The 24,288-nt window shown below is 37.1% G+C and overlaps 1 protein-coding gene across 6 annotated transcripts in view; it reads right to left on the minus strand.

Annotated features, from left to right (window-relative positions):
• Positions 1 to 24,288, minus strand: part of LOC128136275 (nipped-B-like protein) — a 187,172-nt gene that overhangs the window by 34,408 nt on the left and 128,476 nt on the right. For all 6 annotated transcript variants that reach the window (XM_052775528.1, XM_052775530.1, XM_052775524.1 and 3 more), the window contains 9 exons: positions 11,198 to 11,380; positions 7,237 to 7,434; positions 7,018 to 7,089; positions 6,846 to 6,935; positions 5,580 to 5,683; positions 3,937 to 4,023; positions 1,284 to 1,515; positions 829 to 980; positions 421 to 501 (listed from right to left, as the gene is read on the minus strand). In XM_052775528.1, coding sequence (XP_052631488.1) covers positions 421 to 501; positions 829 to 980; positions 1,284 to 1,515; positions 3,937 to 4,023; positions 5,580 to 5,683; positions 6,846 to 6,935; positions 7,018 to 7,089; positions 7,237 to 7,434; positions 11,198 to 11,380 — 1,199 coding nt within the window. The remainder of the gene's footprint in view (positions 1 to 420; positions 502 to 828; positions 981 to 1,283; positions 1,516 to 3,936; positions 4,024 to 5,579; positions 5,684 to 6,845; positions 6,936 to 7,017; positions 7,090 to 7,236; positions 7,435 to 11,197; positions 11,381 to 24,288) is intronic.

A 24,288-nucleotide genomic window follows, 5' to 3' on the forward strand; every position in this document is an offset into this window, starting at 1 on the left:
TATTATATAGAAGTATCCTATAGCATAAGGATTAAAACACCTATTTAATGGAATAACCCATTGCATAAATTCAAATCTTAACAAAGGAAATAAGGAAAACCACATTGTTAAGATTTCTTAAGACAAGAAAGGACAGGTAAGAGGAAGGGGTTTGTGTTTACACTTTAAACAACATAACCAAAATTAAGTAAATTCCTTGGCTTAAGTAGGCTATTTCTTCCTATAGAGTACTCTGCAAATAGGAGGAGCTCAGATAGATTTAATATTGTTCCTAGATTATGATACCAAACTGCAAAAACATGCAAGAATAAAATTAGTTCTAAACTCCAATTCTCTACCAGCAAAAATACAGCCTATGTAAATGCCTTAATAATTCTCAGAAGTACAGGAACATGAAACTGCAAATTAAAAATTACTTACTGCAGTCACTAATTTGATGGCACATAACTGTAGTTCACTGACATTTTCTACAAAGAAAGGTGTTATTCCCATAGATGATACCTATCAACAGAAAGAAGTTATTGCAAGTATATTTGACTAACAAACTGATATTTATGCAGTTTCACAAGTAGGTTATTCATTCAGCAGGTAAGGTATTCAACAACATGTATTACTTCATATTATTTGCAAATAAAGTTATTAAAGGATATCTGAATACAATCAAGTTAAACTTTTCTTAAGTGTACAATAAAAGCCATTAAAGATTTGAGCATTAAATGCTCTTCTGCAGATTACATACTACACAACAAACTAGTCACTGATGTTAATAATTCAAAAGTTTGTACTGATTTCATACTTCATGACAGAAATTCTTCTGATAAAACGTACCTGAAGAATAGTTGTATCGGTAAGAAGCTGTATCTCTAGTAACTCTGACAAACTGCTGACAATGTCACAAACTTTGTTATACAACATCACTATAACTCTTTGCTTGTGGGTGGAACACTTGGCACGTTTTGCTTTTGAACTTAAAACACCACCTAGAAAATAAAAAATATCTTTATTAATTTTTTCAGTGCTTCACATCAAACATTAGAAAGATGATCATCTTCCTCAAAAAATGACCCCAAAATACCTCCATGACTACAGCTTTGTAAATGCAATTGCTTACAGAAGAAAAACTATTTAGTAGAATCAGCTGGAAAGCAAAAATTTCATATTTTCATAATTGCTCTGAATTCTGGATCCAAGATTTTTAAAACCGTTCTTGAAGTTGGACACCCACATCTGAAGGTATGTATATGACAACAAAATGCTAAATGCAAAATATTTAGCATACTAACCACCATGAGGATCCACTCTATACACAGGATCATACTGAGGATAGAGAGTGTTCTGCAAATGAAATTTTGTGTATTGAATAACTCTTTCTATTACGTCCTCAATATATACAGCTTTAGGCATATTTGGTGATGTCATAATATTGATAGCAGTAAGACAAGCATCAGCAGATTTTGTCACTCTCTCCATAATAAGATCTCTCCATAATCTCTCCTCATCTTCAGTGTCATTGTTCTGTAACAGGCAATAAAAAACAAGATAGTGTGAACAAGAAGTCATATTTTTATCCTTACCAAGTAAAAGACAACATTATTTTAATATACTTAAATACAGACACGTACAAAATGATGTATTTCCTTTATGATACAAAAATAGTTTGTTTTAGAAATCAACTAATGGTTTTTTTTACTAGCAACAGGTTTGTAACCCTAAGTTACAAGTCTTCAATATCTCACTGTATTCTTCTGGTAAAACACAAAGAAGCTTTCTGTGTATCGTCGGGAAGCACTATGAAGGAAGACTGCCACGTTCTCTACTTAAGAATGATGTACCTTAATCAAAATCTAAACTCATTCATCTAGTGTTTTCTTCAGTGGCCTATGCACACCAGTTGCTGCTTTGATCAGTCTAATTTTTGCCACTAGAGGGAATTCTTACACAAAAAGACTGTTAAGTCACACAAAACTCATGAGAATATGACTTTCTCCACAGACCAACTCATCTATTATCAATGGGTTTAAAACATGTCTTATCAAATATGACCATTTAGATTTATCACGGGGTATAGAAACTCTGTATTTCTGTGTTTGTACAAGTTATAAAAACAAACATACATGAGGTTAATTATGACCACCCAGCACTACTGAAATATTGTAATAACATTATTAATAGTAAAACCAGGTGGAATTTTTAATAACTTCTCTGATACAGATAAAAAGAATCTTTCCTGCCTGTATAACGGCACAGTTCAACACTGTTGGCTTTCCTTGTAAAAATAAGGGGTTGGTGAAACCATATCAACTTTTTCCCTTTGGGGTAAGAGAATCTAAAAATATCACAGTGCATTATATATATATGAGAGAGAGAGATATATTTGAAAAATCAACAGAAATCTGCAAATCAGGAGATCCCTGCAAATTTCTTGCATAGAATGGCTTTAAATCATTTGTTCCTTAGATAAAGGAGGCTTAAAAAAAAAAACAACACACAAACAAAACCCCACAAAACAAAAACCCAAGTAGTTTTAAATCTTTTCTATTTTTTTTGCTCATTAATCTTGGAAATAAAACAAATCTGCAAGTGCAATCTGCCTCTGAAAAATATCCTGACACGGAGGTAGGATATTTTCACTGCACTGTAAAAGAAATAAGCTTACTCCTTAGCAGAGGCTTTCTTTGCCATAATGACCTGAATCATGTTTAATGGGTTTTAAGAAAAATCTAAAACTTGTTTGGCTAAAGATTGCTTCTTTTTTAATCCAAGCTTTGTCTCTGAATTGCAATCATTGGACAATTTCATTAACTGCTTAATAATCTTGAGTTTTACTACAAAAAAATAAAAGAAAAATATCACTTTAAAGGCATTGGCGTAAAGACTCAATCATATTGAATTAGAGCAGGTAAACCAGCACCTTCTTTTCACTTATTTTTCATACTGCTAAAGACATTCAGAACCATATACTGAAACTTTGAAAACCCAACAAACTATCTAGATGAAAATATTTAGGTACAAATAACGTGTCTCTGATTTTCATTTTCAAATTCTTCCTTTCCGATATACATAATTACTCTCTATTTCTGCAGCTCCAAAATTTAAAACATCTAGCGACTGCTCATACACGGAAGGTGCCAGGACTGAAAGCTGTTGCTGGCACCCATCTTCTCTTTGCAGCCCTCTCACAGCCGCACTAACACTGGGGCTCTGCGCTTCCCTAGCCACCAAAGAGTCCCCTCTGTCTCACTTTTTTCCCCATAAAATTCAAGAACTCTATTCTTGCTAGAATATCATTTTGACTAGAAAGTGTAGAAATAAATAAATAAATAAATAAAATGTGTAATATCACATTTCGGCTTCATAAAAAACTCCGAATCCCCATGTAGTTTTAGGTATAGCAGAACCCCCCCCCCCCTTAAAATCTTAAATTTCCTGTTAATTTTGTTTATGTTGATAACTTCAACTTTGCAGCATAAGAGCAGACCTAAATAAAGCACTTTCTCAGTTCTTAATGCTCAGAAGAATATGCTCTATGTGAAAGCTGTAATACTTCTTCCATTGTGTAAGGGATGTTTTATGGACACATAGAAAAATAGCAAAGAAATGTCCAATGGTGCAAGTTACACCAGTTACCATGAATATTTAAGGATGAAACTATAATATTTAAAATTAAGTCATAAGACAAGTCAATTGCTCCCAATACATCTGTTAGTTATCAGGACTATAGTAAAACATGTTTAGTATTGAAAGAATATAATGAATTGAATTTTACTTCAAATCTTAAAATTTGGCAATCTCTTAATCACATACGTATTAAATCAGAAATTCCTTTCTCTCACACACACACACACACAGAGTCTTTGAAACTATCACTATATGGGACTCAGGAGAAGAAAACCCTATTCTACACGATGGTGTGAAACGATGTAATTTGAAACTCACATGGTTAAGTAATGTAGAAAGCTTTGATCCATCTTGAATATTCTTCTCCAAAATATTCAGGACTTTTACTGTTTTATCTGTTGAGAGCTAAAACAAGAAACAAAACACATCAAACAACTGTAGGAACATAAAGGCTTCCAAATTGCTGAAAAAAATGTCCATGGATGAAGGATAGAACATGTTATGTAATCTGACAAACTTAAATTAGTAAGTAATCTGAGATAGGGAGTGGATCTTGACTTGTCTGGTTTCAGACACAGCATGATTGAGAATGCTGATAATAGAATTAAACTAGTGAAATATGTTCTAAGACTGCAATCAAACTGCATTTTTAACCAGCAAAATCCATAGAAATGTATTTAAAACTGCGTATCTGTAATTAATGTTGTATAGTTATACACTTTTGCTTCTAGAAACAGAAATTTACCAAATCCAAGTATCAATCACAAATTCTAACTGACTATATAGAGCTTTATTAAGAGAAAATCCAAATTCTATGGACAAGTAGAAATAAAATTCCCTGATACTTGAGTGCTAATAAAAAGGAAATGTATTCTTAATAACTGTGTTAACTTTGAAAAACTAGCATGTTGAAAAAAAAGTAACTCAAACTCACTTACTGATGTTCTACAGAATTATAATTAAATAATCTGTAGAATATGCTAAACTCCAGGAAAGTCAGTTTCATTCATCCAGATACTATTGGTGCTCACCTTTAGAAGCAACAAAATTCTGATTTTATGTATACACGTATGTATGTATGTATGTATGTGAGAAAAACAGAGAACAGAGGTTAAGGGTGAGAACTATCAGGAAAGAGAAACACTCAGGCTGATAACATGCTACAAAGGAAGGTAGGGAGATCAAAGAAAAGGCCAGGAAGACTATTTAAATCTTGGATTAAAGAAAACCCTTCAGAGTGACTCATATAATAAGTGGCTTCACAGATACTTCATAAACATAGTAAGTGGTCATGAGCAGGCAGAGTAAGAATTTAACACAAGACTGTCCAAAGCAAAGAGTTCTAGGAAGATAAGGAAAGCAAGAACATTGTTTCTAGAGGTGTGATACCAACAGTTTGTGCCAACAGAAAGTTCCCTTGAACTGAAGTCGGGAAGAGCATGGCAAAGAAACCACAATATGCAGTCTACAGAAAATTAATCTTATTATCACCTGGGGCATTAAATCTTCTAAGTTTGAAAGGACTCTTTGGAAAGAGGAAGGAAGTAGGCAATTCAGTGTGATGCTGGATGGACATCATACATTTACATTGCACTAATGGCATATATCAGAAAGGGTGGGGTTTTTGACTTTGCCAGCAGGTTCTGTTTTACCGTGGTTGCTCAACACTAGCTGTAAGGAGCAAAGCCGATAGGTTGATGTGCTTTTGTGAAAGTAGATTAATTATTTTAGATTTTACTGCTCAGGCATGTTACCTCTTGGCATATAGTGCTCTGAGTCAGCGCTAACACAGAAGGACAATTCAACAAAAATGTCTCAGCTTCAGAGACAGTAACAGTTAAGATGTGGTAACTTTTTAAGCACTTCAGCTAAGTCAGTAGAAGCACAACTGTTCACAGTATCTGTCACATACACACCTGAAGAGGGTGGAATAAAAAGAGTTAAATACTATGAAGATGTACCTTGTCCATAATGCCCATTGCCTTGATTTTTGCAGATTCACTACCCAACTCACTAAGCTGATGCTTTCCCAGTAGCAATTCCTGTGGAATCTCATCATCATCGCCTTAAAAAAAAAAAAATTAAAAAAATTAACAATCATATTTCTAATAAGACTTCAAGGAAACCAGTATTTTACAGCCAATATGAAAAAGCCAACTGAAGAAAAAGAACTGATTTTCCAAATAGCTAGCATCTAATACTTCCATCTAATGAAGACTGATGATGACAACTTTTGGTTGTGTTAAAATGATGACTTGTTAAATATGACTGAAAATGATAAATTAAAAATATTTTTAATATAGCAAAATCCATTTATTGCAGCTCTTGTGCCATCACCCTCATTTCAGTAAAACAAATATTAAATGATTGTAGTCCTAATTCTAAAGTTCAAATCTGGGGAAGGGCAATAGATGAAAAACACATAGGAAATTAAGTACCTTGGGATACACTATGTCTTAATCACATTTACCCTTACAAAAAACCCCATGATGTTACAAGACATATAGAAAGAACCAATTACTTCACTTTTTAATCCAAGGTTGTAGACACCATTGCTGTAGTGATTTGTTTACTATGCTCCTCCCCTTGTTCTAATCTTGTAACAAAGATGGTAGGAAAAAAATTAACAAATGCTCCATTATCCATTTCAATAGAAAGTCATCTTGGTCAACCTGAACTACTTCATCAGACACTTATGCTAAGCTGGCTTATTTTCCACTGAAATGGATAAGGAGCATACAGTGATTCAGTGCCTCACCCATAAGTGCATAAGCACTCTGCTGCTGAATTGAATAATGAAGCTCTGTTGGGCCAAAGGCCACAACAGATGCAAAATTATGCACCTCAGACATTACTGGCAAGAGAACCATCTTACATTAGTGTTGTTTACAAAGATATGTTTGACAGAAGATAACACCCTAATGACATCCCAAAGAGGTATGTATCCTTTCCACTCCAGGAGACTATTATTTGTCTCATTGTGATTTATGTCCCTTTTGGATTCTGCAGGGAGGAAGAAGGAGGATCTTCTTCCTGTAGCAGCAAGTGAAATCGGAAAGGTAAAGGCCTCCACTCAAGGTAGAAGACATATAAATGCAGTATACTGTAGCATGTATCACAGGCAATTAAATCACAAAGAAGGAAGTTTGAAAATACTGAGATGCAAATTTTTTTGTTTCTTGTGTTTCTAATTGGGGGAAGCATTTTGAAAATTTCTGACATATTACCAAAAGCTGTAAAATCCATGTCTTCTAAATTTTCCAAAATATTCTCTATCGAAGCAGTAAATCTTTTGAAAGTTGAAGAATCCATCATTTCTGGTGAAAAAAGAAATGTGTATATAATTATTTTCTATACAAACCAGAAAATACAAACTGTAGAAAATAAATCTAAAATTACCTTCAGGTGTTAGTTTAGGTTCATAAGCTTTCCTCTTCTTTTGTTTTTCTTTTTTCTTCATTTTTCTAGCCACTAATTAAGAGAATAAATGATTGTTTACATTTTAAGGCTTATATTCAATACTGCATGTAAAGATGTTTATTTTAAAATGTTTAACATATCCTTTAAAAATGCACTAATATTATGGAAGAAAAGAAAATTTTTTAAATAATCATTTACCCTCACTGAGGCTAGGAGGAGGAGAATAATCATCCATATCAGAGTCATCGGGACTGCGATTACGGTAACGGCCACTACCAGAAGTCCTCCTTCCTTCATGATAATAACTACTTCTCCTATGGTCACCAGAACTTCTTCTGTCATGTTCTTCATACTCCCAAGCTTCATCTCTATCCTTTTTATGTCTTTTACGAGAAGCTAGAAATGAAATGCATTTTCATTATAAGTACAAAAATTCTACTTTTAATAGCTCAAAATTATACATTTGCAAGTTAAACACCATCATATAGATGTTCTGTAAAACAAGTAAACACTCTAAAACTATCATATAAAATTCTGTTATGGCATTATTCTAACAATTTCTTTTGAATTACATAAAAACTGTGCCTGAAACTGGCAAAGACACCAGCAAACATTTAAAAATACAAATTTACAGGGCATTTGTCCTTTTAAACAAAGTCAGGAAAGTAGAACAAATCAAAATAAGTTTCATCCTTTCATAAGAGAACATTGAGATAATTTCTTCAGTTATCTAAATTGTGACTATTAGTGGGTGTCCATGTTCCAACTCAGTGATTGCTTTGCCCATCTAACACAGCAAGTTCCAATGAGACTTGGCAACCTAGTTGCTTAAAGATACTCTGTTTTGCCAAGACAACTAAAATTTTGTCTTGATATATATTGCAGGAAATTCAGTGTAAAGGAGAAAGCTGGAGTCACAATTCTGGGCCAGGCAGCGAGTATATACCACAGAAGGTTATTAGAACCAGTTTTAAGTCAGGACCAAAAAGCCTTGCAGAACTGAATGTTAAAAAAATTGGGATAAATGTTCTATACAGAAACAGAAATTTGGAAATAAAGTGTGTGTGTGTGTGTGTGAGGGGGAATGGAGAGTTCTTTGTTGTTTTCAAAGACAGTCTTGAAGGGGAGAGGGTGCTAAGATGTAATAGAAAAAGGATATGGAGGAGGAGGTAATTTCATCCATTAAATCAGCCAACTCTCCATTATCTAAGGTAACTGGGCTAGCAAAGAGATGTCTAACAGAGACTGTGCTGTGAAGATCAAAATGGCTCCAAAACATTACAGTCTAGACTAGCAGAGTTTATTATTCTTGTGAACTTGCATATAACAGCCCTGACATCTGTGTGTCTCTACCAAAGTCTCCTGAAGTTTAGAGGTATGACTGTATATAGGGTTGTTTCTGAGCAAAATGGCTCCAAGCGTTCAGACAGAACTGGAACAGAACTGACAAGTTCTTTCCACAACCCCAGTTTATTGAGAAGCATAGGAAACATACCAGGGTATAGTCACACCTGGTATAGTACCAGGATATAGTCAACAGTCAGCCCAGGCTCAGAACTAATAAAAACAACATTGAACCTGTGGTGATACTAATGCTCTGCACTGCACCCTAGAGGGCTCCCACTTCTGAAAACATAGTACGAAACTTCTGCACAGAGGTGGTCCAAGTGTTTAAGGTAATAACTTAGTTCATGCTCTGAGCTGTTCTGCTTATGGACCGGACTTGCTTCTGGAGGCAGTACAGTCATGTTCACAAGGCCTGAGCTATTAACACTGTAGTTCTAAAATGGTTGAGAGTTAACTGTGAAGAATCGGAGAGCCGTCTAGGATACTTGAAGTGAGCATATTGGAGAAGAAAATAGGGGGTTTATGGGAAAAGACTTTACACATCTTAACTGATTCTTTTCCCCCCATGAGATAGCATTTTGTGGAGGTAGATGAAATCTGTCTCCACAGTTTACAAATCATCAGTATCAATTTAAGCTCTGTAGGACAAATTCTGACCCCAGCTACATCTCCATGAGAAAAGTAACTTCCAATATTGCTTTCTAGCAGAAATTTAAATTGACCAGTTTATCAATGCTGCACGACACAACAGAATGTGTTACAGTTGTGTTGGCTCCGCAAGGCAAATAAGATGAACATGGGAACAGATATTCACAATCAGTCATTGCTCTACAAAGTTTATTTTGAAGTAGATAAAAATTACTAAAAATGTAAGTATTAATAATATTTCAAGAGTTATTATTAATTTTATACATAAACAAAGACTATCTGGAATATAAACACCCAATTTCCTTCTGAATTCTGCCAAACATTTATGCAATAACACATTTAGCACTAACTGTATGAGAATGATTTAATCAATTTTTAATTTCTCATCATTTAACGGAATGCCCCTTCTTCATGAGATACTCAAAGAAATTCCTCTTCTATAACAATCACTATTTCATATTTTTTACAGTTCAATTTTAGACAACCAAAAGAATTCTGAAATACATATTTGTAACAGTACAAATCTATTCAGTGTACTTGTCACAAATCTTTCATTCTCTTGATCATTTTGTCTCATTTTAACTCAGTTCAGTTCTACAGTATCCTTTGAGAAATATTATAATTTATTTTTAAACCAGATGTCCTCAATGAATTGTTTAGAATGATGGCCAGATCTCAAGTGGATATAGTGAACCTAGAATCCCTTAAAACATATCATTACTGTGAAAGTTTTCCTTAATTTGCTTTACTTTGTATTTAAGAATTTCAACAGCCACTGTGGCTAATAGGTAGATTAAGATCTCTCTGAAATTCCTGACAATCCTCTCCATTCCCAACCAACTTAAATAATTTTGCTTTACTTATTCTTTTTTTGATTCACTGTTTCAGATTATTAACATCATTAACAGGTGAAATGATACAGTAAACAGAGAACATAGAATCCTGAATGAAGCAAATCATCTGATTACAAGTTACCTCAAGATCTCATACTCATGGTCACAGCAGCATTATTCAGTTATATTTTAAATGAAAAACAAACAAACAAAAGGACATTCTTTTCTGCTTCTTTGATAAAGATCAGAGGTATCGCTATTATAATTTTTACGTGTATGTGTGCATACGCATTGCGTATCTGTTGGACAAGAACTTGAAACGTATTAAAAGAACAGGACAAACAAATCTTTCTCTTTTGGACCCTAAGAAAGACTAAGAAGCAAAACATTATGTTTTACAAGAGTTCAGTAAGATGTTTAGATAAGCAAAGGTGAAAAGAGTCTAAACTTGGAAAAAAATCATTATAAGCAAGATGCCTTCTCAGGTTAACAGCAATAGGCACTTCTGTAGCCCTACATAGGTAACAGAGCTAAGATGTTACTCAGACTGAACTGATTCATTCCATTTTAATGGAGTTTCTTTTCAGTGTTGGCTAACTGAACTACCATAGAGACAAACTAACTACACTCTTATTTGTAAGTAGGAAATCCCTTCCTAACTTAGAGGCATATAACAAGTTTTTGACACTTATGAACTTTACCTGATTGCACAGCAAAAGTCTAACTACGAGCTTCCTCTTCCTTTGAAATCACTTAATTAAAAAATAGTACCATCAGTAAATGCTATTTTGAGAAACCACTGGCAATAATTCCAGTTTTTCAAGCAATATAGCATGGAAATAATAGAAGAAAAAATATTTTAAGAAACTTCTGGGCACTAATATTCTTAATTTATCATGTCAGAAAAATTCAAGAGGGGATCATTTGCTTTTCTTACCAATGAAACTCAGAATAATTTAAAATGTATTTACTGAAATTTTTCTTTGCATAGCTTTGTGTGCAAGTTTTCTGAGCTGCTTTACAGGATATTTTCTCTGATTGGTTAAAAAAGTTTCATTGCACAACTAAAAAAAAATCTAGGCAGTGGCTTCCCATAAGGTAATTAGGGAAAGAAATTTAACAACTAGCTGCTTTTCATCTTGAGTAACAAATTGAAACCAAGTAAGTTTTCTTTTAAAAGAAAAAAAGATTCTTGGCCAAGTAGTTGTCTGGACAGCAAATTTGTTTTCTTATGTTTTAGGGTAGCCAACAAAAAAAACCCAGTATATCTTTTTGTAAAAGCAAAATATTAGCCTTCTTTAGGAGTAGGAACAGAATGATGTACTACTTACATTCAAAAACTTCTTCACCGTCATTGTCTTCATCAGAACTGATTTCAGCATACTTTGGTTTCTCATTAACTGTGCTACGTTTGCGCTTGTTCATTTTCACACGTTCACAAAGCGGCATGGTGGATTCAATTTCTGCCAGGAGCTCAGGAGGCAACTCCTTTAACACTGACTGATCTATGCTACCTATTAATGGAGAGCAAGAAGAGTAAATGTGAACCTGAAGATAATAATAAGGGCCCAACACTACAGTCCTTTCTCAGGAACTGCTTACGGTATACCCACTAATAAATAATACCACAGTTAGATATACTTGGATGTATTTGACAGCCCTTTCTAAAGTTGCATTTATTGTTCACACTGCAATTAGAAATTAACATAATAAATTGCATACACATCTTCTTCAATAAAATATTTTGTCAGGCACATAAATTCAAATTGGTGAATTTCCTTTGTAAAAAGACATCCTTGCTCTACTTCCACAAAATTTATTCTTATTTTGGTTCATCCTCTGAATTCACCAGGTTTTCTAACAGTGTAGGTAAATTAAGGATTCATTATGTCTCATTAACAGTTCTGTTTATTCTCATTCATATTATTTAGTGTACACAAGACAGTAATCTTCCCTTTTCCAGTAGGTAGAGACAATCTGTGGCAGAATCTCTGGGGTCTTATAGAATCATAGAATCATTTCGGTTGGAAAAGACCTTCAAGATCATCGAGTCCAACCATTAACCATGCCCCCTAAACCATGCCCTGGAGTACCCTGTCCACTCGCTTTTTGAATACCTCCAGGGATGGTGAATCAACCACTTCCCTGGGCAGCCCATTCCAATGTTTGACAACCCTCTCAGTAAAAAAATTTTTCCTAATATCTAACCTAAATCTCCCTTGCCTCAACTTGAGGCCATTTCCTCTTGTCCTATCTCCAGCCACCTGACAGAAGAGACCAACACCCACCTCACTACAACCCCCTTTCAGGTAGTTGTAGAGAGCGATAAGGTCTCCCCTCAGCCTCCTCTTTTCTAGACTGAACAACCCCAGATCCCTCAGCCGCTCCTCATAAAACTTGTGCTCCAGGCCCCTCACCAACTTGGTTGCCCTTCTCTGGACACGCTCAAGCAGCTCAATGTCTTTCCTGTAGTGAGGGGCCCAAAACTGAACACAGTACTCAAGGTGCGGCCTCACCAGTGCCAAGTACAGGGGAACAACCACCTCCCTGTTCCTGCTGGCCACACTGTTCCTGATACAGGCCAGGATGCGATTGGCCTTCTTGGCCACCTGGGCACACTGCTGGCTCATATTCAGCCAGCTGTCAACCAGCACCCCCAGGTCTTTCTCTGCTGGGCAGCTTTCCAGCCACTCTTCCCCAAGCCTGTAGCGCTGCATGGGGTTGCCGTGACCGAAGTGCAGGACCTGGCACTTGGCCTTGTTGAACTTCATACAATTGGCCTCAGCCCATCGATCCAGCCTGTCCAGATCTCTTTGTAGAGCCTCCCTACCCTCAAGCAGATCGACCCTGCCTCCCAACTTGGTGTCGTCTGCAAACTTGCTGAGGGTGCACTCAATCCCCTCATCCAAATCATCAATAAAGATATTAAACAGAACAGGGCCCAACACCGAGCCCTGGGGAACACCACTCGTGACCCGCCGCCAACTGGATTTCACCCCATTCACCACTACCCTCTGGGCTCGGCCATCCAGCCAGTTTTTCACCCAGTGAATAGTGCACTTATCCAGGCCACGAGACGCCAGTTTCTCAAGGAGTATGCCATGAGAGACAGTGTCAAAGGCCTTGCTGAAGTCTAGGAAAATAACATCGACAGCCTTTCCCTCATCCACTAGGCGGGTCACCTGGTCATAGAAGGAGATCAGGTTGGTCAAGCAGCACCTGCCTTTCGTAAACCCATGCTGACTGGGCCTGATCCCCCTCTTATCCTGGAGCTGCCGTGTGAGTGCTCTCAAGACAAACCGTTCCATAATCTTCCCCGGTACCAAGGTCAGGCTGACAGGCCTGTAGTTCCCCGGATCCTCCCTCCGACCCTTCTTATAAATGGGAGTCACATTGGCAAGCCTCCAGTCCTCTGGGACCTCCCCTGTTGACCAGGAACGCTGATAGATGATAGAGAGTGGCTTGGCAAGGACCTCCGCCAGTTCCCTCAGTACTCTTGGATGGATCCCATCAGGTCCCATAGATTTGTGAGTGTCCAGATGGCGTAGTAGGTCCCTAACTAATTCCTCCTGGATTAAGGGGGGTATGTTATGCTCTTCACCCTTACCTTCCAACTCATGAGGTGGAGTACCCTGAGGATGACTGGACTCACTATTAAAGACTGAGGCAAAGAAGGCATCAAGTACCTCAGCCTTTTCCTCATCACTGGTTGCTACGTTCCCTTCTGTATGCAATACAGGATAGATATTCTCCTTGGGATTCTTTTTATTGTTAACATATTTGTAAAAACATTTTTTGTTGTCCCTTACGATAGTGGCCAGATTTAGTTCTAGCTGAGCTTTCGCCTTTCTAATTTCCTCTCTGTATGATATAACAAGATCCCTGTACTCCTCCCAAGTTGCCCGCCCTTTCCTCCAGAGATTATAAACTCTGCTTTTTTTCTTAAGTCCTAGCAAAAGCTCCCCATTCAGCCAGGCCGGTCGTTTTCCTCAGCGGTTTGACTTGCGGCACATGGGAATAGCCTGGTCCTGAGCCATTAAGATTTCCTTCTTAAAGAATGTCCATCCCTCCTGGACCCCTTTGCCCTTCAGAACCGTCTCCCAAGGGACTCTCTCAACCAGTGCCTTGAAGAGGCCAAAGTTTGCCCTCCAGAAGTCCATAGTGGTGGTTTTGCTGACCACCTTCTTTGCCTCACCAAGAATTGAAAATTCTACCATTTCATGGTCACTAAGCCCAAGACGGCCTCCAACCATCACACCTCCCACCAGTCCTTCCCTGTTCGTAAACAACAGGTCTAGCAAGGCTCCTCCCCTGGTTGGCTCACCCACCAGCTGTGTCAAGAAGTTATCTTCCACACACTCCAGGAACCTCCTAGATTGTGTACTCTCTGCTGTGTTGTATTTCCAGCAGATGTCTGGAAAGTTGAAGTCCCCCACAAGGACAAGGGCACACGATTCTGAGACTACTGCCAGCCGCTTGTAGAACGATTCATCCGTCTCTTCAACCTGGTCAGGCGGTCTATAACAGACTCCCAGCACAATATCTGTCTTATTGGGTTTCCCTCTCATCCTCACCCATAAGCACTCCACCTTATCATCACAATCGTGTAGCTCTGAACAGTCAAAACATTCCCTAACATAAAGAGCCACCCCACCACCTCTTCTACCTTGCCTGTCCCTTCTGAAGAGCTTGTAGCCATCCATTGCAGCACTCCAGTCATGGCAGTCATCCCACCATGTTTCCGTGATGGCGACTAAGTCATAGCTATCCTGCTGCACAATGGCTTCCAGCTCCTCCTGTTTATTGCCCATGCTGCGTGCGTTGGCATAGATGCATTTGAGCTGGGTCATCGAATCCACCCCTAACATCGGCACGCTGCCCCCAGGCTCATCTCTGGTGCACCTAGTTTTATCCCTTGCCCCCTTCGAACCTAGTTTAAAGCCCTCTCTATGAGCCCTGCCATCTCATGAGCAAGGATTCTCTTACCCTTTTGAGACAGCTGGACACCATCTGTCGCTAGCAAGCCCGGTGCTGTGTAAGTCTCCCCATGATCAAAAAACCCAAAATTCCACCTATGGCACCAGCCTCTGAGCCACATATTGACCAGGTGTGTTTTCCTGTTCCTTTCAGTGTATTTCCCTGCCACTGAAGGGATCCCTAAATACTTATCCCTAAATACAGACCAAATCATTGACATCCCAACCTCTGCCTCAGATTTTTTTCTTACCTCCTCCTAGTAGTTTTATAATGCAACCCAAATTTTTGCTTGATTTTGTTACAAAGCATAGTTGAAAGATTTTTATTTAATATAAACAAACAGCAAGCTGAACCACATCAGGTTTCTTTTCCACAGAGGTAAATAGTTAGACATCATCACACAATTCTCATCACATTTTGAAACTACAATTAGGCCCATATGCAGTCAGTATGAAGGAGATTTACGGTCAAAATATTTTACAAGTGACACAAGGAAACCAAATTAATTTAAAAGTATTTCTTGGGGTTTTATTTATTTGATGTCTTACCTTTATTTATCAAAGAATCTATTGCACAGATTTTAAGATTATCAGACTAAACTGTTAACCGTTTTCCAACAACAGAACAAATGCCTTTGTCATAAGTGCCTTTCTCTCCTTCCCAAGGCATACTATATTATTTAGACAGAGAAGAAATCACCTGCCAATTGCTATACACACAAAAAAAAATCCTCCAAAAAATCATCTTCTGGATGATAATTCACTTTTTTAATTGCATTCACTATATCACTAACATAATTTTCTAAAATGTATTTCCATTTTTACACTAATATCCCATCTTCTAATCCAAGCTTAGTCTTCCCCCCCCCCTTAAACAACTTTAAGTGGAATTAGAAGAGCCTTAATATGAGAAAATAGTTTCCAGCAACAAAATTTTTTTTAAAAGTCTCATATATTGCTGGCTTCACATACCTCTACATCCATAAAAACTGCCTGTAAGCAATGAAACTAATGATGAGAAAATTATTTTTCTATAATTCTCAGGTATGTTCACAGCAAGTCATCCCATTTAAGTGCATTTTAAAAAAAGATTTAACTTAAAATTCTGGGGTTTTCAAACTGAGGTAGGGAAACATCTATAAAGTAAAGCTGATAGCAAAAGTTGTCCCTGCTTCCCCCATGCTGTGGTCACTCTTATTTATTTGCTTTAAGTTGCCATCCTTTGATAATCACCACCTGCCAAAGTTACCCAAATTCTCAATATTGCTTTCAAAAACGCTAGAAAACATTTCACAGTGTGGTTTACCATGGCGCTGTGAAATGATTATTCTTTGCAGGCTGGGCACTTGATTGAAGATAGGCAGAGGTATGACAGCACAGACAGATCAGTTCCTCTGTGTGTACCACCAGCTGACTGGATGCCAGCCAGGTCTAATCTGGATGCTGCATAGTCATGTCTGAGTAGTGGTGTCCCCACACTAATACTCCATGTCTCTTTGTACATCTATACAGTGTCTGAAGAGAGTTAGCTTACATTCAGCCCCAGACTAGAGGAAAATTTGCACATATATGTTTTAAGACAATTTCCACAGGTGAAATTGCTAGAGGACCTCAGATCCTGTTTTTTTAACACATATTCTCAATTTCATGCACTGTTGGTAATTTCATTGAAATCAGTGGGACAACACACAGAGCATAAAGCCTACAGCAAATCTGGCCAAGACACTGCAAAAACCAGCTGCAAGTAAAGGAACAAAAGTTGCATTAAGATTCATACAGATGCTTAAAAGCTAGATGGGCTAGATGCACTTACACTAACAGGAGTATTTTCTACAAATATATCTTTAAGCCTCTCCCAGTCTACAATGAAAAGTAAATTTAAAAACAGAATAACTAGTAAGACAGATTGCTTGGAGAGGAAATCAGAAAAGGAAACAAATCAGTAATGGATTGTATACCTAGCTTGGCAAGAGTTCCATGACCAAATTCTAATTCAATTTCAAACTCAATTTCAAAACTATGTCTGAGTGTTTCATGATGTAATTTTAAGATTGTGATCATTGCTTTGAGGAACTGTTAGAACAGAATTTGTTCTTTATTTTCCTTATACTGTGCACAAAGAACATCTTAGTAAAATGAAAGGTGATATATTTTAAGTAAGAAAACCCTTAAAAAACAAAAAACCCCGAAACAAGAAACAAAAATCACAGGCTACTCTCTTACCTCCTAGGAATATCTATTCTTGCTTTCCTTACTGATTTTGTTCCTGGGGTAGAACACTACTCAATCTTTAAAAATAAGTCAATTACCACAGTGTTAATTAGACATCAACGAAAAAATAAAAATGCAAGTACTTTAAATATTTGGAAAAATAACTTTATTTCCTTCTCAAAAGTTCCAAGTTTTCTATGTTCTCCAATGCTAAATTCAACTAATGCTTAAACTGCACTCTCTCTTGTTACAGATATTTCAGATGACAGTATAAGCTTCCCCCTTTTTCTTTTATTAGGGAATATGAAAAGCTTGCTTTATTCAAGAAGGGAATAGCAGAAAAGAGAACAAATAGAATTACTGTAAAGTGCTCTATAAGCCATCTATAAAGTTTTTGTTTCTGTCACAATGTTCCCTGGAACAAGTTTGCTGCATGCCCAGTTTCCTTAGCTGCTGAGGACTGTAAATAACTACTACTGCTACTTCCATAACTATAAGGGACAGTTAATACAGTGGAAACAATCCATATCAGTTTGCTTATATGGTTACTTTAAAATACTCATGACATCAAAATGGCCTGTTTGCACATACATCTATTGCAACAAATGAACAAGTGCTTGAAGAAAAACTGCCCCTGAACTTAATTTCAAAACTAAGGTTTATGTTAATGAAGTCTTTTGCATAAATTAGCCTCCCATAAATATTGTCTTTTCCATTTCTGTGTGCTAATACTTTGTAATAAGCAAAACTGTAGTTAATGCAATTTCATATTTGTAATCTCTCTCTATACCTTGTATTTTAAAATGCAACTTTTTCCAAATATCAAGACATTATAGAAAAGAACACACAAGGGTCTAAGAGGGAACAGTGCCACTTGTTTAGGGTGGGGATATGAATCTTAACTTTGCATTTCTCAGTGTTTAGAAATTTAAGTTTAGCCACTCCCCACATTCTGGAACTTCTACACTAATGAATTGCCACAAATCTTCATTTTGACATTAAAAATAAAAACTTACAGATTACAGCTCAATTTTGCCCTCCCCTCACTCTTTTTTAGACACAGAAGACGTTAACTGCCTACTGGACTCTTCTTATTTTGCTGATGACTAGTATATCCAGTCTTGCTGTTATTCCACAGAGGCCAAGCTCACCTTCCTTACATGTCCTCTCTGAGCATTTGATAGAGGATGTTCCAGTGGTTTTGGGTCTACCTCCCTTATGTATCACCAGCTTACTGTCTAACTTTCTCAAGTCATTTTGGGTCACACTGATAAAACCCCCTGTGTCAGACGTATATACAGGAAGGAAAGCAGTTTCTTTCTGGATTAGCTCAAACAACCTTCAAACTCTGCTAAATCAAATAAAATACACTCTTACTCCGTAACAAGAGTGCCGCCTTTCTTGTTGTTGGATAGCCGTGTCATTGTAACTACAACAGCACAGACTCACAGCTTAATTCTACTACAACCATTCATGCAGATAAGGTTCTATTTTAGATTAAGAAGTAAAAGAAAAAAGAGGGGATAAAAGTACTTCCCTACTTTATAAAGATGCTTGGAAAATAAACACCCTTTTAAAATAGTTAAGTTCTGTTACAGTATAGCACTCAGGCTCTACAGTGCAAAGGGCCACATGACTACCTGTGATTGATTAACAGCGTACTGGTTAAAGCTGAAAATTTTCAGCTATCCCTTAGTGTGCAAATTTAATTATATCCTTTCCACTGTGCTCTCCCTTAAAATGCTCCAGTATGTTCTTTATATCTGAGTCCTTGGTGATCAGAGTCCTTTGCCTAACAGCATCACACTCTTCCAAATAATTCTGTGCCCTGGAGAGTTTTAAGAACAGAAGGGGAAACACAGGGAAATTGCAAACCTTTTCTCAAAGCGGAATTTAAGGTATGAGGAAAGTACATCTGCTCATAAGACAGAAGTTCTGCTTTTATCTCAATACCATATCATCAGTTGAAAAACACACCATCAAGATGAATACTGATGAAAATAATCTGAGTAGTCATCCATTTACTTCAGTGGCTTTCCTCTTTCCCATTCTCTGCCTTAAAGTTTGTGGAAGGGTATACAGCTACATCCTATAAACAGGATATAACCCTCTATTGAGCCCCTTACCCTCACCTTTTGACTACATCCATGAAGGGATAACTGCTGAGCTCAGCTCACACACACACGCTTGAAAGAGGGCGGGAGACTGAGATCCCCTCACCACTGCCCAAGGGACTGCACCCACAGGATTCTCTGCTGCAATGGATTTGGCAGGAAAGAGAGAAGTAGTGTTAGGAAGAAGTATGTCCTATATCATTCCATAGAACCTGCTTGAACACATCTTTCAAAATCATTTTTCCTCATCTACCCTAATACTGGCACAAAGGGAAGGCGCTCAGCCTCGGGCTAAACAAAAGGAGAGGTTCAGGCTCCCTGGTTATATTCCAGTCCTTAGCTCTGGCCTTGAGAAATGGGACCCAGCCAGGTTGGTGGGTCAGAGAAGAATCTGGACACAGCAACTGAATAATTCCATGATGTAGCAGAGGTCATCGTTGCCCATGGCTAAGCAGCACAGATTCAAAAAGGATTTTACAATAGCACAAAATACTCTTAGAAGCAAGAAACATTTTTTGACAGAGGGAAGAGATCTCCAAAGAGCACCCTGAAGGATCCAAACAGATAGCAAGGAATATACCCAACACACACTCTCCAAAGATGCCAAGAAGCATGAGAACTCACATTACATTGGTATTAATGATTTCCTCAAGCTATCTGATTGCTGCAGCAACTATAGCCACAAGTTATTTTATTCCTTATTGCTATTCACTGACTTCTCGTCTTTATAAAAATCGATAAAAGAAGGCTAGAGCAGTCTAGTTTTGCAAGACACTTCACAAAAAATATAGCAGTACTCAGAGTAAAATGGAGCAAGATCAGCAATTGAAATAAATGCAGTGCTGCACGAAGAACCTCACTTTTATGAATCAGACTGTCAGGGGACTGCTTTTGGATTTCATTGTCATTGCTTTTGAACATATGCATTGAAATTTAAGCCAACACAATTTACTGTATTAAAAAGTTAAGGTGTTTTGTACAGTTGCAAAACACAGCATGTAATTTTCTGTTACTATTAATGTTTGGAATCTGAAATTTATGATTGATGCGTTTTCCCAGCCATGTATTCTGATTCATTTAAAAACTGAGCCATGGGGCCTCACCTAAGAAAAAAGACCTCCATTAAATATAATCAAATTAAACCTCAATTTTTCTTCTCCTAAAAGAAAAAGTCCTATATAATCAATATAATACAACCAAGATCTTTGCAGAGAACAAGCAAAACAAATACCATGATTTATATCTGATTTGTGACTCTAGGCACATCAAGAAGATCTGCTTTTACCTCACTCTATCATGGAAAGATTCTCAGCCTTTATCACTGAAAATATCACATGAAGCTACTCTTGTTTTGCTTCTTCAAAGGAACTTAATTATATTAACAACAAGAACAAAAAATTGCTGATATTTTAGCTTTTAATATAAAATACTACAGGAAAGTTGCTCAGAAGATAATTAAACAGTAAGTATATTTAAGGAACCTTTATTTGATGCAAACAACAGTTCAGTAATTTGAAGAACAAAAAAGGTCTCATCCTTTTCTTTTATGTTCATTGGTAATATTCCCATGGAGCAAAAATAAATTGCAAATTTCAAGTAAATAGTTTAAATTTTCTTACACAAAAACGGTCACCTAAAATGGTTGAAAATGTCAAGCAACAGAAAAGTTCATTTACCAGAAGCAAATGTGAGGCTTTCCCCATTTGTATTTTGCCAAATTTACCCTTTGTCTAGAAGAAAATTCAAACCAAAAATTTTGATCACATATCCCTGCACATAAGCCAAGAAATAACATCCATATTTAGATACTTAGACACATGAACAGGTCTGCATTGCATATTGTAATGTCAGACAAATTGCTGGCCCACATTTTTACATATTGCAATGCATTGTTGCAAAAATCATTTATGCAAAATAGCTTTAGCTTTTCCCAGAAATAAGAGGAACCTGATCAAGCATCCAAGCCCATGAACCAAAGGCAGTTTCAGACTTTCAACAAATTGCTCTGACAAATTAGGTAATAAATTTCTATCGCTTACATGTGCCAAAGTAATTTTTCAAAAGTGAACTAATTAAACAATGCACTCCTAAATCTGCAAACAGACAAAGCAGCATATTTTGGATGAACCAAAGTACAATGAAACTAGTAGATTTGGTCAAGTTTATTGTTGCTGCTAAGAACTAGATGTGCAACACGTAAAGTTCTCTCTTATTATCCAGAGAAGACTTAAGAACAACTGTGAAAGCAAGAATCAAAATATTTACCTTAGTGGCAAAGACAAAAATAGGAAATAACTCAAGCAGCCTCCAGGCAAAGCTAAAAATGTCTCCTATTGTACTGGTAACAGATCAACACAAGAAAGGACTCCAGTGTGCAACTGCTGAATTCCTGCTGTCTACCGATAGCAGTTTATCCAACATCTACTTCTGAAAAACTAACACCAAAAACGAAGGCCCCAGAGAGTACATACAATGCCCACACATATCCCAACATACTTTTTGGGATAGGACAGACACACCATGCCTAAAAAAAATCCTGCAAGTAGGAACAATCCAAGCTAGAGAACTGAGATCTTCCCAGACTATTGGATTTAACTGGTTATATATAGTTTGGTTTTGGCTTTTGACTAAACAATGCCTGGAATATTTTTAAAACTATGAACCTGTTCAGTCCAGAAAGGAGAAAAAAAAATTAATTAGGGCTAAATGGACAAAGTCTATATTAAAATGGATCCTCAGCAAACGCAACATATCTTTAAATACTTCTAAATGTCATGAGGGACAGCCAGCTCCTCTTCTAGACTAGTTAAGTTGAAAAGAGGTAGTCACTAATATCTCAGAAAAGAGGAAAACCAGGAAGATTGTAGAATTCTCATGAAAGTGATGTTTTTTCTACAAATTCAGTTAAATTTAGAGTTTAAGAGAAGCTTTGAAGACTTCAGCTGAGAAGAATCATGATAAACTCCTTGCTGTAAACCATGAAATATATCCTTTACTTCTCTGAAATGTGGCATAATTTACTAGAGAACTTCAGAGAAAGTTATGACATGCTTGATCCACCTGGCAGTGCATGCACATGCAAGATGCTTAGTGGGTTATTACTCTGGCCTTCCCACATGCAAATGCAGTTGCTACCAGGAACTCTAAGACAGTGATTCCAAATTTCAGATTTGTGGAATTACGGACTGTCGTGGTTTAACCCCAGCCAGCAACTAAGCACCACGCAGCCACTCACTCACTTCCACCCCAAACAGTGGGATGGGGGAGAGAATCTGGGAAAAAAAAGGTAAAACTCATGGGTTGAGATAAGAACAGTTCAATAGGATAGAAAAGAAGAAACTAATAATGATAATGATAACAATAATAAAATGACAATAATAATAAAAGGATTGGAATATACAAAACAAGTGATGCACAATGCAATTGCTCACCACTCACCGACCGATGCCCAGTTAGTTCCCGAGCAGTGATCCGCACCCCAAGGCCAACTCCCCCCAGTTTATATACTAGACATGACTTCACATGGTATGGAATACCCCTTTGGCCACTTTGGGTCAGCTGCCCTGGCTGTGTCCCCTCCCAACTTCTTGTGCCCCTCCAGCCTTCTTGCTGGCTGGGCATGAGAAGCTGAAAAATCCTTGACTTTGGATAAACATTACTTAGCAACAACTGAAAACATCAGTGTTATCAACATTCTTCTCATACTGAATCCAAGACATAACACTATACCAGCTACTAGAAAGAAAATTAACTCTATCCCAGCCGAAACCAGGACACAGACTTTCACAATGGTTATCTTTACAAAAGCACAATCTGTAGTAAGCAAGCTGAGTTGCAGCCTTTTCCTTTCCAAAGGAAATATGCTTTTACTCCAGTTATTTCCTTGCAGCATAGCTGTTTGCCCCACTGATTTCAGTGAGTACAAGAATATGTCTGTTTCAGCATCAAGAGATTGTTATTTTGGAAATAAAATTGAGTTGAACTCTAAACTTTTCTTGATTAATTAATATCCATAAGCTATTTTTCTCAAAGGTTTGCCAATTTTGTCTTTGTAGAAGTCCTATACATGAAGGATTTAAACAAATGTTTAAAATTGATACTCCCTTTTTGTCTACAGTTTTCAGCTGTACCAAAAAGTATCGGTGAGTAGTTCTGCTGTGCTGCCCAGAAGACTGTGAGAAGCATCAGAAGTTGGCTCACTGAGCCAATGCAATCTGGATACAGCTTTTCATCCTGGAATACTCCCTTTCTTGTCACTCCTACCTAGAAGATGAGCACCTAATTGATTACTCTGCTTCACAAGTGAGAATGTTTCCAGCAGTGCTAGAACTCAAAGATGGACCATCGTGTTACACAAATGCTGTGGAATTTTACACTGCTACAACCTACCACTGATTACAAATTATAGTTATTATAGGCTCTGAAAAGTCATCTGGAATTAAAAAAAACCCCAAACACACAAGCATAGAACACAGAAAAATCTAGAAGCATTGTTTTAACTCTATGACATAAAGATGATTAAGCAGCAGTAAAATTTTTAGTTGCACCTGTAAAAATATGAAGAGGACCTTTGAAGAAATGGCAAATCTTCACTCAAATTTCAGATCATAGCAGCAGAGAACACAGTATATTTAGGAAGACTTGTGTGAGCAACGAAAACCTGTGTTTAAAGTTCTGTGTTGTTATTATAGGACTTCATTATCTGTACAATCTACACAATGAAGTAGCATTCAGCATTAGATTCTGCAGTGAAATTATCACTGCTTTTTTTTTTAAACAACGAAGTCTTTTTAGGTGATATTTGAAGACCCAAAAGGCGTTTCTGCACAAGTCTTAAAAAACATGCACTCATCTGTCCCAGAACTAAACACTTGCATTACATATGTGGTGCTTATTTTGGAAAACCAATCCTTCAAATATATTATAAACCAACTCAGACATCTCCTTAACACAGTTACAGTTTCTCTCATTACTTATATCTGTTTCATACTTTAACAAAGTAAAATTTGCCTTGTTCAGAATGTAGTAACTGTAAAACTGGTAACAGCTCCCATCTCAACATAGCTGATCAGTATAGCTATAAGAAGCAGCAGAGAAGGTATTCGCTGAAGCTCTGAAAAG

This window comes from Harpia harpyja, chromosome W (assembly GCF_026419915.1).
Source record: "Harpia harpyja isolate bHarHar1 chromosome W, bHarHar1 primary haplotype, whole genome shotgun sequence".
Classification (NCBI taxonomy): Eukaryota; Metazoa; Chordata; class Aves; order Accipitriformes; family Accipitridae; genus Harpia; species Harpia harpyja.